General features: G+C 39.9%; 1 protein-coding gene across 1 annotated transcript in view; it reads left to right on the top strand.

Moving 5' to 3' along the window:
• Positions 1-15,031, top strand: part of agmo (alkylglycerol monooxygenase) — an 82,322-nt gene that overhangs the window by 5,409 nt on the left and 61,882 nt on the right. Inside the window, exons 2-3 of the mRNA XM_041792770.1 lie at positions 5,594-5,724; positions 5,927-6,078. Of these exons, the coding sequence (XP_041648704.1) occupies positions 5,594-5,724; positions 5,927-6,078 (283 nt within the window). The remainder of the gene's footprint in view (positions 1-5,593; positions 5,725-5,926; positions 6,079-15,031) is intronic.

Genomic DNA, 15,031 nt, shown 5'->3' with positions numbered 1-15,031 from the left:
GATGCCTTTGAATCCTTTGCAGCAGCATTTTCAACGAGCATGGAGCTTGTGTGACTTTTGGGAACTTTAAATATTAGATCCACACCAGTAAATGTGACATTGAACATCTTTTTATCCATTTAATCGAATTATGATTGTTTATTACCACTAGCTCGAATGCTAACCGCCATATTGTGTACTCTTGGTTAGGGTCTATCAGCCAATAGCAGGCTGTTCCATAGTCATAATCATGCTGCCCAGATAGAGCATAATAAAGAGAGATAGAGAGAGCCTGTGATGTAGCTCCCTATATTATTGTTATTTTAATGTTTAGCAGTGAAACTCAATAATCAGCAGAAAAACAACTTTAGGGTCACAGAGATGCTGTACATTATGATTCTATTTGTTGATTTAGATATAGGTCTAAAATAATTTGCTACTCTGCACAGTCAGTCCAGAAAGTTCACACTGGTATTGGATCTGTACTCGGTATCGGCCGATACCCAACACCTTGGTATTGGAAAGGAAAAAATGGTATCGGAAAATTCCTATATATAAACTTAGCACAAAAAGTAAGTAAATTTGTATTTGGTACATTATTTCTTTGTTGTGACAATGATTCTTGGGAATAAATCTTATACCGGTGGAAAGCCTGTTTATTACCCTTTTAAATGGTGCCACATTTGTAAGGAGCATGCATTTGTGGGATGAGCAGCAGATCTGAGTATGTGGGTTGCAAGCTGCCCACCGAACCAGAGTCAATGGCATAGTAAGCTGATTGGCATTGGCAGAGAAGATTTGGCACATTTTTCATGGGCGCAACCCACATACTCAGCTGTGCTGCTCATCCCACAAATGCATGTTCCCTACAAATGTGGCTCCATTTCAAAGGGAAATAAACAGGCTATCCAACGGTATAAGATTTATTCCCAAGAATCATTGTTACAACAAAGAAATAATCTGCCAAACACAGATTTCCTTACTTTCTGTTCTTAGTATATATACATACATATACTTCCTGCGCTGTCTCAGGACGTACAAACTCTGCTAGGAACAGTAGGAGGTCCACATCAGGTCCTGGAGATCGTGAATCCCTGAAGGTGTCCACAGAAGATACTGTGCTGTTCAGAATAGTGAGCGGGGTCTCCTCCTGAAAACCACTGTCATCACCACAGTCTTTAGCGGGTCCAGGTGGATCTGACTTCACCAGAGGACCAGTTGTTCCACCTCTCTCCTGTATGCAGACTCCTCACCGTCACGGACTAGACCGATGATTTAGTGTCAGCAAAGTTTATTTCTTTATTTTTACAGGGACAGTGCAGATTAATCAACATTTCTGTAAATATGATGGAGTTAGCCAAAAAGCTTGTTTCCATCTGCAGTCCCAGGCCAGATGTTGAATTTGGCTCCCTAAAAAATACAAAATATTACAAGAAAAGGTAAGAGAAGAAAAAAAATGAGTAGACAGATTGCAAACACATCACATGATGGGCCATGCCCAGGCTCTAATGCTTCCAAAGATGTAAATATAAAGTTTATTGTAGGATACATAGAAACAGTTGACTAAGTGATTAGGACAGAGAGCTGATTTAATACATGGGTTCATCTGGCGTAAAATTACACTGTCTGTGGTATTTGCACTGGTATTTGTGAATAAGTAGCTTTTTGCCCTGTTTGCATAGAAAATGGGGGCTTTTTTATGTAGAAATTTTGGATATTCCTTAATTTTTAAGCAAGCATATGTGACAGGCACTCCCAGTGCAGCATGTTCTTTACAGAGCGGTTTTGTGTGCAGTTTCCCCTTTGCATGTTCACTTTGGTTTATCTTTTAGCATGTGCACAGGTTCGCAAACAAAACACAGCTATTTTATTGTAGATCTGGCCCTTTGTTTGACTATTGTTCAATATCCGTGTTTGCCAACAATATTAGGGTTAATTACACAAGTTAAATCCAGTTAAATCAGCTTAACAATATGGCAATGTCCCAATCGGGGGTGGGGGGGTATTCAGAGTAATGCTTTTCTTCCTGTAAGCATTGTAGATAGCCAACAATCGATGCATCCACACACTTATTAGATTAAGATTTTGCAGCTATGTTAGAGTTTCTTTGTAGTGAAAATGTAAGTGGAAATTTTCTGTCTTAGCCTCTGAACTTTTCTACAACCATCTTCTAGTTGACTAGATAAATCTGTATTTATAGACAGGCCTAAATAAGATGATCAGTGATAAATTACATTATAAAGGAAGATGAAGATGGTTAAAAAAGGCACTAATTATAATGACAAAAGAAGTGTTTTTCTCCTTGCTTTCTTTTTTGGACTTCAAAAGAATCAACTGTCCCAGATGAATACTTTAGCTGCAAAGAGCACAGAGCTGCAGAGGTAAAACTATCAACTACGTGAGAGAGAAGTAAAGGTTTTAGTCCTGCATACAGTACAATAATCCCTCTCTCTGCGGGTTTAGAGGAGGTCTGCCTGCGCTGCGAGCACATTCATACGCTGCAGTCTGCAGCCAGATGTTGGAGCGTTGCGTGTGATCGCCGGTCCCTGGTGACACTCTCTGCTTGTGCACACACTTTCACACAGACTCACATCACACACCTGCACGCTGGAGCAGAGGCATTCACATGTGGATATGCACATTGCACATACTCGCACACATGCACACTTCCTCCCCTGACCACCTGCAGATGTGCTCCTCCGCGGCCTCGTCACGCCCCTCATTCCTTGCTCTCAGCAAGGCCATGTGTCGCGGTTATGACTGCAGTCACCTGGTCAACGAGCGCCTCGGAGCTAAAGCCAACCAGCAGGTCGTGCGCGCCGCTGAAGTCGCAGTCGTGACCTGTTTTCTAACTACGCCCCTCACTAATTGGTTCCATGTTTGACAGACCCATTAAGAGGTTATTACATGTTTCCAGCATGGTTAGAATAGAGGCCTGTCACTGACCGTTTGGTTTGTTCTCTCCATTTGTTTTTTCATGGCAGCCTAAATGGTATCCATTTTTTTGGTCAGTGGGAATAAGTCACAATTTTGTTTGTGTGTTTAAAAGAAAATCCTGCGGCTTCTTGAACAAAAATAGCTGCTGATTACAGAGGATAACATCCTAAGCTTGTTTATCTTCTGTACTCGATCAGACAGTAGTCGGCCATATTTCTCCAGCATGTGCTGAAAATCAGGAAAATGTTTTTTTTCTCTTTTTGATACTGAGGAATTAGTTAATTTCTCAAAGCTAATTAAAAGGATTTCATGTATTATAGCCGGAGGTGGGAAAAGTACACGACTATTGTACTCAAGCAAAAGTACAGTTACTCTGGTAAAAAAATTCTTCTGTAAAAATAAGGTGCTGGTCTATAAATCTACTCAAGTAAAAGTAAAACATTAAATTTAACGTTTAAGTACTGAGTAGCTTCTGAGGACTTTTACCTTAAACTATGATCTTTCTTAATCTGCAATAAAAACAAGAAAAATAGATCTCTGACCAGGTTGTTCAGGTAAAGTCACACCTCTATAATAAAGTGAAATACACAGCAAAATTGACAGTGCTGATTGAACTCATGTAGAGTTATATTTACCCCTTTTAAAGTGTTTATATTGCTCCATACTAGTGTTAAATATTTTTTAGTCTAACAGAGTTGCAGCCAAGCTTAAAAATCTGTGGCAAGTTGGGTCTCCTCTGGCAAGAACGAAGCAGAGAGTCAATTTCATAGCACAGCATCGCACACTAATGAAAAATAATGCTCATTGTCATTGGTTCCCAACCAGGGCTCCAGGCACCCTGAGTGGGCATGCCAAAGATCTCAGGGGGGGCGTGGGACCCTGTTGGCTATGAGGCTGTCAAAATTAGATGTAAATATATATAGATAAAATCATGAGGAAAAAACAGAGTATATTACGGCCAACCTAAGGATGAAAAAGTCAAAGGTTTTTTTGCAAAAAAGCCAACATTTTTAAGGGAATAATTAATTTTTTTGAGATTATAAATTCGTACATTTACAAGAAAATTGAATTCAGTTCAGAGTTTGAAAACTTGGAAATTTTAAAGGAAAAAAAAGACATTTCCAAATTTAGGAAGAGTCACATTTTGATGCTAGAAACTCCAAAAATTTTAAAATAAAAAATTTACAAGCATAAAATTTACAAGAAACCAAACCGAAACAGTGGTTGAATTTCCAAACGTATAGTCTTCAAAATTGTACATTGTAGTTTTATCACAACTTTTTTCTCATAAATTAATGACTTGAGAATTTTGAGATTTTTTTTTTAAATCAACAGCTCTTTATTATTATTATTGTCATTTTTTTTACATATATTTTTAGAGTGACTCTAATCCACTGCGGTAATAATGGATAGTTTGTAGATACACCTTTTATCAAGAAAAATTGTGTGTAGTTCTATTATGTTGGAATTTGGTCAATGAAAACAATTAAAACTGATGATAAATATTTCCAGTTGGGTCCTGGGGGGGCTTTGCGTTCCTTGGATATGAGTAGGGGGTCCTATGGAAAAAAGGTTGGGAACTACTGCTTTATGCATCCTTATGGAGCACACAAATTAACAGGCGAGAACTCTAACTCAGTTGATAACTTCACCCATGGTTCAAATGTCTCACATCAAAAACAGCAACAATCCACAAGAAACATGAGCAGAGGAACCCCTGTAGAGATCACTAGGCTATACTTTATACATTTAAACTCTGCTCAGAAATCCCCCAGATTTGAAATCTCCGGGGGTGGAGCTTAGATCATTTGACTCTTTACAGAGTTGAACTAACACTGATAGATCAAATACCTCCAACACTGAAGACTATTTCACCTGGAATGGAGTTAAAATTGACATTTTGGGAGTTAAAAAAGTTTTGGCTGTTTATGGGTGTGATGTGGAATTAGTCTCTCTCTTTGTGCTTTTATGTAGTCAGCAGAGGAGGAATAAGTACACGAGTTTTAAGCATTAAGCATTTTCTTAAAGGATTTTCTTAAAGGATTTAGTGAATCTCATGCAGAGGAGGGCACAGTACAAACATTCAGGGAACGTTTCATGGTATTAAAAATGGGATGCTGCCTAATCCTAAGAGATGCGCTGTCCAGCTGTGCCCACCTCTACTACTCTCTTACTTACTGGGTCAAACTGAGGACTCTTGTAAAACAAGAACTGCACTTCATAAGGCGTATTTACCAAACAATAAACCAGCGTTATGCTTAAATGGATGAGTGTTAAATAATGATGGAGAAAAGCTGTTAGGTGCCGCCTTGATTGAACTCATCATCACGCCATGTTTCTCACTCTTTCACATGACGGCACTCAAAGTGAATTTCTGCTTTTTTCTCGACCGCAGAGATTATTTCTGCCTCCAGCGCAGCTCTCCTCAAACCAATGTTTGTGATCTCTGATCTGCCAGTACGTTGTAGCTTTAAACCTGCTGCTCCGGCCTCGCCGAGTGGAACAAACATCACGGATCACAAGACATGAAAGTCCTCGAGCCTTTAATTTATCAGCCAAAACAAATATTCAAGCTGGAAGCAACGGTGGACTTGAATCTGTCTTGTTTTCACAGTATGTGTTGCTGAGTCATGATTCCCTGTAAATGTGTGTCTCTGTGTCTTTGTCGTCTCTACAGGCCACTCCTTTCTTCATGGGGCTGATGGTGCTGGAGCTGGTGGTGGGTTTTTTGAAGACAGGGACCCCAGCAATTACCCTGGGTGATGGACTTACCTCAGTAGCAGCTGGAATGATCTCCAGACTCCCTATGTGAGTGTTTGGATGGCCAAATCCAGCTCTCACCATATAGTATAATAGTTTTACAGTTCACGACTCTGGTTTAGTTTTGACTTCTTTTTTGTTTTTTCTTTTCAAGATAACATGCAACATGCAACATTGAAAAAACTCCACACATAGTTGAAATACTTCCTCATTTTACTAGCATATGAGTTGATTCTGAGCCCTCTTTCAGGTTGTTAGTCAGAGGCTGTGAGCTGACAGCATACATGTACGTGTGGGACAAATACCGCTTGATAGAGCTGCCCTGGGACTCTCCATGGACCTGGTGGTTCATGTTCCTGGGAGTGGACTTCTGCTACTACTGGGTCCATCGTCTTGCTCATGGTACCGTCACACAATACACAGACACTGATCCACACCACCGGCAAAGAAGGATTACAAATTGCGAGTAGTTTATTGGGACTTCTTTGCATCATATGTTTGGGTTTTGGTGGCATTAGTCTTTTTGCAAGGCATTCATTGTTGTCAATTAAGTAGTACCAGGAACCAAACACAACTGTTCTTTTTCTCAAAACATAGCTAAATATGTGTGTTTGATTTCCTCTCCAAAAAAATCCATTTGTGCTACAGACACTTGTTTAAAGGGATAGTTCAGGTTTTTTTAATGGAGTTGTATGAGGTACTTGCACAATGAGCTCTCTTTTTTTTGTCTTTGTTTATATATTCCCTCTGCACTAACACATGTTAAGTTCTAACACAATAGCACCTCTAAAATCCTGAATCATCCCTCCACAGCAGGTGTTAACGGGTTACTTTGTTTGTGTGCCACTTACAGAGGCACACGTTTTTGACCCACTTGGCTGTCTGCTTCTCAATGAGGCACTGGAAGAAATGAGTTGTTCTGCTGATTTTTGTTGTTGCCAGTGGCTTTAGACGAACTTTACAGAGAACAGGAGATTATTCAGGATTTGTAGCTACAAAACTGAACCGCTTTGTGATAAATGGGCCAAGTTTTTAGGGGATGAACTCCTTACTTTCGTAGAAATTCTTGCATTTCTTCAAACTAAGAAAGGCCAGAGAAATAAAGGTGACAGAGCTGCACATTTTGCAATCAACATGAACAATACAAAATACTTAATTTCTATAGCACATTTAAAACAGCGTTCAGCTGACCAAAGTGCTTTCCACTTAAATCATAATAAGAAACAACCAAACAATACAGGAGATCACAGACAAGACACATTAACATGGCACAGAATACATATTCACAGAGAGGAAAATGTAGCTCAGATTGGAGAAGTATTTAAGCAGTATTAAAAACAAAGGAAAACAGGTGGGGTTTGAGCTGGGCCTTGAATGAATGTAAAGTGTTTGTACCTCTAATTTGAAGAGGCAGATTGTTCCACAAATGTGGACCCGCCACTGAAAAAGAACGGTCACCTTTGAGTTCGCGTGGGACTCTAGGGACAACTAGGAGGGACTGCCCAGTGGAGCTGAGGGACCATGGTGGGGTATATGGGATTGAAAGGTCTGATAAATAGGAGGGGGCTAAACCATGGAGAGATTTAAAAACCAGCAATAAAATTTTGAAATGTATTCTAAAATCAACTGGGAGCCAGTGAAGGGAGGTGAGTAGTTTAGTATGAAATACTGTTTCTTACTCCTCGTTCTTTGTGACCTCAGTGCTAACACTGGCACTGACAGGGAGGGCTACAAGGTTCCTCAATGCTCTTTGGCTTTGCCAGCAGTCTGAGCTTGAGGATTGCTGGATTGTGGATGATTCACAGCACTGGATGTGGTATTCAAATTATGGCGCGATGAAGAAGGAGATTGAACATGTATGTGTAGGCGGATGCTGGAGGCTGCGTGCGGACAGTAGGGTTTTCAGGAGTACCCAGTGACCACTTTGGTTGCAACCCTGAAATTGTAGCTGAGATGCCCCAGAAAGGCTAACTCTGGTCCAATCAGACTGGAAATCAGTCCACTTGGGGAGCCAGACATTGCAGCTTGGAGGATACCTCAAGAGACGGAGCATGGGCTTAGAGCAGGCCTGGACGATGGCCATCATGAAGCCAGAACACTACAAGTCCAAGGTTGATACGGCAAAGTGCTGAACCGGCATATGCTCCCATACCTGACCCGACCTCTATGTAATAGTATCTATTTATCACTGATTTGTTAATACAGTGGGTACATCCAATGACATGGATGTTTGACCCAACTGCTTGTGCGGGGTCTTCATACTGTAAGGTATATCTGTGAATAAATAACTTTGTGACTGTCATGAGGGAATGCAACCTTGCAAAGCTGATTGCATGTCAGTCATCTGGTAGATCTATCTTGCAAAGCTTCTGTCTGAAATGATTGTACCGGGTCTGAGAACATCATTGTCATTTGAGAACGGGTGTGGTTAAGTTGTACTGGAAGCCAATAGAAATGGCTGCCATTGCTGTAGCTCGGATGTAGCTGCAGTAGAGCAGCAGTTCTTGAAGAGGAGCCCAGAGAAGATGTTTTTGTACTTCTCCTGACTGGCCTCAGCTTGAGTTGTATCCAACAACAAGCTCTACCATTTGTAAACTACAACAGCACCTGCCTGTCAAGCTCAGGTTACTACCAGAGCTGCACATGCCTACTATCTCATTTTGTCTTGATGCTCTGATTGACTCGTAATGAATGTGACAGAATGTTCGTCCAATCACCTTTAGAGATTTTTTTTTATAAGTCCCATCCTTCCCAAACTTTTATGAGAGGTTTCCAAAATAAATATTTAATATATCCCATGCAATCCATATAAGAAACAATCTATCTGGCGTGTCATGTTAGAGGGATTGTGTAAGAACAGCCAAATTAATTAATGGTGTCTGAGTCCTAAGTGTTGTGTTTGGGTGCTCTGTAATAAGTAAATTAACTGTAAAATTACTTTCTAGCTTTCTGGCTATAAGCTCTAAACAGATAACCTCTCCCATCCTCTTCAACCTTTCCCTCCAACACAAACAAAAGTCTACAAAGTGAGCTGCTGATTAATGGGCCTAAAATGTTGATTTACTTGTTGTCCCTGCAGGGAGCTGCTCTGAAGATAGCACACACATCATGCTTTCTGGACTTTTTGGAGGAAGCAATTATTTTTGAGTTACATGCAGCTGCTTCTTAGCTGTGCACATGTGAGAGGTCACGGTCTCCAGAGGGTTGCGGTCTAAACCCGAAGCTCTCACAGCAACGAGATGTATGCAGTCACGGCTGCAAGCAACATCCTGCTGCATCACTGTAAAACCAGAAATATACAACGTAAACTGCACTCAGTGTTTCTGCAGAAGTGGTTTGATATTCAGCCATGTGATGCACGTGCCAGCTGCTGGCCTGCCACACAACTCACCGGAAAAGTGCCATTTATTCGTGGCCAGCGCTGATGTTTGTTTTTGTCTTGTGGCACATCACGCTGCCCGCCGTCTGATCTGAAACGTTTTGGATGAAAGTCCACTGCGGCTTTGTTGGTGTTACAACCTGGCTAAACACAAACCGTGTTTGTTTTCTGCTATGCCTCGAAAACAGCTGGCATGTGAATCCTGAGGTGACTGGGTGCAATCCATCAGGATGCTGGTGAAGGTCGTTTTTCAGTCCTTTACACCACTCTGTTTTTAACATCGCGGCTGACATCCTGGATGCAGCTTTGTCATGGGGTTTTGATTCCTGAGATCCTCCAGAGAACTCAATGACTCTTTAGCGTCTCCCTGCAGAGCTCAGCTAATTGGGTTTTGCTGTATTAGTTTGCCAATAACGATGTTCACTTACTCTGGGATAATAAAGAGATGGTGAAGGTTGACTGCAGGAAAAATTAGATTTTGATCAGTAAGCAGCTCTGCAAACAGCTGTGGTGTTAATAAGTAGAGAGGGTTTCATACAGAAGTTTAACAAAAAAAATTAGTTGATGCATATTTTTTTTCAATACTTCTTTTGGTGCAACACTAGTATGCCAACATTTTCTCTTACATTTGACCATTAAATCAGAGCAGAGTTTGTCCAATAGGCCACTTTTTCTGTCTTGTAAAAATCCCTGTAAGATTCAAAAGCAAGATATACCAGATGCCACCATTTTAAAGGAACAAGAATGGAGACACCAGATCAACAATGGTCCAACATCTGTCCATGCCACATAGTTAGATCAGTGGTTCCCAGCGTGGGAGTTGGGGCCCCTTGGGGGTTGCAAGACAATTAGAGGGAGTCTCCAGATAACTAAAAACATCAAATAATGTTTTTTTTTTTAATTAAACATTTGCCACTTTGAACCAATTTTGCCAAATTTTAACATATTTTTGCCACTTCAAACCCATTTTGCTAATTTTAAACCCTTTCCTCCACTTTTTTTCTGCCTGTTTTTGCTACTTCTAAACCTATTCTTGCCAATTTCTACCTATTGTTGCCTCTGTTGACCCATTATTGCCACTATCAACCACTTTTTACACCCATTTTTCACTTTCTGCCTATTTTTATCCATCACAGGTAACCTATTTTTGCAACTTTAAACCCATTTCAGTCACTTTCTAATTCCCTTTTAACAATTTTTATGCCTTTTTTTAAATAATTTTTTGCTTCATTTATATCAAATTTTTGCCACTTCTAAACTGTATCATCTACTTTAAAAATCCCATTTCACCACTTTTCCCACCAATTTTTTGGCAATTATTTATCCGTTTTGATTCTTTTTTTAAATAAAAGGGAACTACATTTTTTAGAAGACTATTTACTCAACACAAGATAATAGAAAAATATGTGTTTACTTGTGTAAAGTTGTTATTATTCAGGTTAAATATAAAATAAGGATTTCACAACTTAGCGCTCACCTTTTCCAGTGGCCTCATCTGCACATGAATATTCTTGATTGTGCATGGCAGTGTTCAACCATCTTCAGGTACAGTGGAGGTCCCCGGTCTCTGGCACCTTCATTTTGGGGGTCCTGGGCTGAAAAGTTCGAGATCCTCTGGTTTAGATGATGGGTGATGTCTGCCAATACGGACGTTGAATCGATGCATCTGTGCATGATGTTAATGACTTTTCATTATATTTCCCAGGCAGCAGAGAAACCTTGAAACTGCTGGGAACTAAGGATTTGCTTGAACTCTTTGCTTTTTCACAAGCATTTAGATATAAAGGATCCAGACAAGCCAGGTTTCTAACTATTCAGAAGCTACTTATAAGGATAGAAGTTATTCATTTTTATTGATATTGATACAATTTTGAAGTAAAAAAAATATAAAACTACCAAAAAAGAACAAGCAGCTAAGAGTAAAATGTATTTCACTGACAGTAAATGTGCTGCAGATAGATGTAAACTTAAAAACACAACCTCATTGAAACCTGCCAGCCATCACATGTACATCACTGTTTACCAGAGTTCAAGGTGACGTGTTCATGTGACTTTTGATGACAAGTAAAGAGTCCAAAACAGAAAGACACCCAGTTTTCTCTGCAGAAATCAATAGCATTTGTAAATCCTCACATTGGACGACACGTGACGATAGACTGTTTCCTGGAAGATTTATGTAACGTGTTCATGTTTAATTTTTAGTCTGAAAACCAGACAGTCTTTGGATACCTTCAATTTTTACATTCATGTGTGCAGCAGGTCGCACCCTGGGTATGTGTGAAATAAACTAATCAGTCTGTAGTAATAGGGCAGTACCTGCAAAATAAAACAATGTACAGTAAAAACTTCCCTGTGATAGAGGTGAAAACATAAATCATGGCTGAAACCAAAAGATTAAATACAAGGTCTTTCACAAAAAGTGAGCTTTTCATGAAGTTAAGACTCACTGTAAAGATATTTCAGTTTTGTGGGACAGCAGAAATGCTGAGAAGTTATCCTCAATCTCTTTATTAGCTTTGCATCATTTGGATTTTTCTTTGTATATGAACAGAGTCGCATGGCAGATTTTTGGGCCATCTTGGGTGGGCCCAATCACTGAGATGCCTGCTGCAACCCACTGGTTTTAAGAGCAGCATAAGTTAGAGTTAAAACCTTAAACACGCTGATTAAGATACTTTAGTCAGGTTATCTCAACTTTAACTTAGACCTTGTTTATCTGTATCTAGTGTCTATTTCAGAAGGGACAAACACGACTGTATGTCACATAGTTCAGAGATTCTCAGATGGGGCTGTCTTGAATTTCGGACTTTTCCCTTCTTCCAGTTTCATGTAAATGTAAAACTTTTCAAATTTGAAAATTTCAAGTTTTTTTTTTGGGGGGGGGGGGTGGAATTTATGGTCAGCAACTCAAAACTTCTGAGTTTGAATTCTCTGAAATGTCTGACGTTGTCATCTAAGAAAACAAGTTGTTTTTTTGGGGGGGGGGGGGGGCTTCTCCCAGCATGCTTTGGCATGAGTTTGCAATAGTTACAGGTGAGGTTTTCTGGTGTATACAATGGCTCCTGCTATGCTATGCTATGCTATGGTAGCTATTAGCATGGATCTAGCTGTAATGCAGCAGTAGTTTAGTCAGACCTGGACAACATTTCTTTATTAGAGAAAAAGTGAAGAGCCACACTAAAAGCTTTTCTGGCAGAGGAGATGTTTTTGCACATCCAACTACGGTGAGGAACTCAGCTGTTCATACATCATGGCGGCACTAGCCTGTTGAGCTCAGATTTCACGTGCCCACCTACCTCATTTTGTCTTGTCACTGTGATTGGCTCGAGTTGATGTGACTTACAGAACATTTGTCCAATTACCTCTATGAATTTTGTGTAAAGTCCTGCACTTCCCAAACACTTTGTATTGGCGATTTCCCAGATGAATGTGAAATACTGTATATGCAATTTTTGCCACCTTTTTGCCACTTTCAACCCATTTTTGCCATTTTTATTGTCACTTTTCACATTTTAGCCTCTTTTAACCACAGTTTTAGTCACAGTTTTTTTCAGTTAAACCCAATTTTTTTTTACAACTTTCCAACCCACTGCTGCCATTGTTTTGCCACTTTTTGTGCAATTTTGACACTTTTTTTAACCACTATTTTTGTGTATTTTTGAATAATCGTCTAGTTCAGTGTGCCCATCAACATTGTTAATATTACCAATGAAAAGGTAATTCTGTTTTAAGGGGACTGCATTTTTAAGATGGCTAGATAATACCAAAGGATAAATAAATAAAACCATTTTTTGTTGAAAGAAGAAAAACTTCTTCCAGCAGTTGTCATGAAAACCCTCAAATGTTATAGTAAGATATCATCACAGCTAGTACTGATGTTGTTTCCTCCCTAATTCGTCTGTATATGGCTCTCAGTCAACCAGGACCAGACAGTTAGCTCTAGGAGACTTTCTTATGGACAGTTGAGTTTTTTTTATTATATAATTTGCTTTTCTGTGCTTTTTTTAGAATTGATTCTGAACTGATTGATTGAAGTGATTGAGTGATTGAATCACCGGTTCGTCCAGTGATTTTATTTATCTTTGGTGAAAATGTCCAAGAGGTTGTAGTTTGTTTTATTCCTGAAGAAATAAATCGATGGTTTAGTTGGGAAACACCTTGGCATGCTGCAGTGGCAACACACCACGGTGGTTTCTGGTTATATAACCAAAGCTCTCAGGCTTTGAGCCTAAACTGTGATGCGTTAGAAACTCTGGCCTCCAGGTTAGCTGCAATATTAAGATGGATGATCCATGTTTGTGGCCGTGTTATTAGAGGCACAGTGTCACTGCTGAGTCACATTCATTAAGGTTTTAATGAAGTGTGTGTTCCTGACGATGCAGAGAAATGACGTCTCCAGTATCACAGATTTGTCTGCATGCTTTTATTTTTAGACTGCACAATCATTTCTGTGTCTCAGAAACATTTCCACTTACTTTATTCCCTTTTTTCCAGCCCGTTGGGGTTGTTATTATGGAACATTGTGGATAATTGTCTGGTTCGGAACGCCCGCAGGATATAAGCTTTCCCGTTTGTTACCAACGTGAGGCGGCTTTCCCCGACCGCAGCGCAGGGCCAGCATGGTCCTCACCCCTCGCTCCGGTCAGCCGAGGTCGTCCTGGTCAACCAGAATCTGACCTCCGGCTCTTTCCACAGCGAGGTTCAACCAGAATATTCCAGCGTGTGGGATGAAAGTCAGCCGTAATGACACTCTGAGGAAAGAGACAGATGTAGGATGTGGGTAGAAAGTATTTTTCTGCTGTTTAATGAGTGTCAAATCGTCATCTCCCATGTAGGAACGCCTGTCTGATTTTTATTGCTCTCATATCTAGGAGCAGTTTTACAATCCAGCCTGAAAACAGCAGGAACACAGCATCTGTCATCCTATTGTGTCATACAATATGAGCTATAAATCCTAATATTGCATAATAAGGGGAATATTGCAAAGGAAATCTGCAGAAAGAGGCAGAAGTGACATCGTCTGCTGGGAAATACAAGCCGTTATTAGCCTCGGTGTAAAATATCACTCTAAGTTTGACCGCTTTTACAGCCCTTTTGTTCATAGTTTCCCTCTTATGACTTCCACATGAAAGAAAAGCATGAGAATAATTACATGGAAAGGCCGTCTTTGCTCTGACTGATGCCGTCTTTACTGAGGTCACACGACCGATTGGCTCTGCTGAGATGATACCAACAGATTAAAAGGAAAGAAAGCTTAGTCTGTCAGCAGCAGGAAACTCAGGAAGTGATAGCAGACAGATCTAGTCTTTGACTGGGTGACTTATTTATGACCTTTGCTTTGCATCGGGTCTGAATAGACATAAACAACACCAGACGTAGCTTCAGCTGGGGTTAATGTTAAATTTCAAATGTTTGTATGACCTTTGCCTTTATCTACATGCTCCATTTAAGTGTTGACTTAAACTCTTATCACTGGTTCATGTCCTAGAATCTATATACTGTAGTTTAAATGTGCCCTACTTTCTTATGTTGTCCTAATTGTATTTTAAGTTGTTTTAACAGTCTTTAGAGCAAGCTGCGTCCTCTGGTGAAAAAAAAAAGATGCCCCAAAGCTCGTCTGTTTGGTTTTAAGAAGGATGTGAGCTACAGGCTTTTTGCAGATGACAACACGACACAACAGAGAACTCTAGATGGGCTTTAAAGGATTTCTGCATAGAGAAACTCTATCAAAATGTCATGTTTTGTGCTGTTTGCAGCAGTGCCATCCGTTCAAATTGCAAAAATAAAAAAAAACATTTTGAGCAAATTCTTTGTTCTGACAACTCAGGCAACAAAATAAGTTGAAAGGTTATCGAGACACGGCGGCAGGCATGCATTAAAAACCTCAGTACTTTTAGGTGTCTCCAGTTTCACACTGTTGGACTTTTCCTCATAAAATCAGGTGTAAAATCCTCATTTTCTCTTCTATTGTTATCA

The sequence above is a fragment of the Cheilinus undulatus genome, linkage group 8, assembly GCF_018320785.1.
Source record: "Cheilinus undulatus linkage group 8, ASM1832078v1, whole genome shotgun sequence".
Classification (NCBI taxonomy): domain Eukaryota; kingdom Metazoa; phylum Chordata; class Actinopteri; order Labriformes; family Labridae; genus Cheilinus; species Cheilinus undulatus.
The sequence above is the reverse complement of the archived record's forward strand: the minus strand, read 5'-3'. Positions and strand labels throughout refer to the sequence as shown.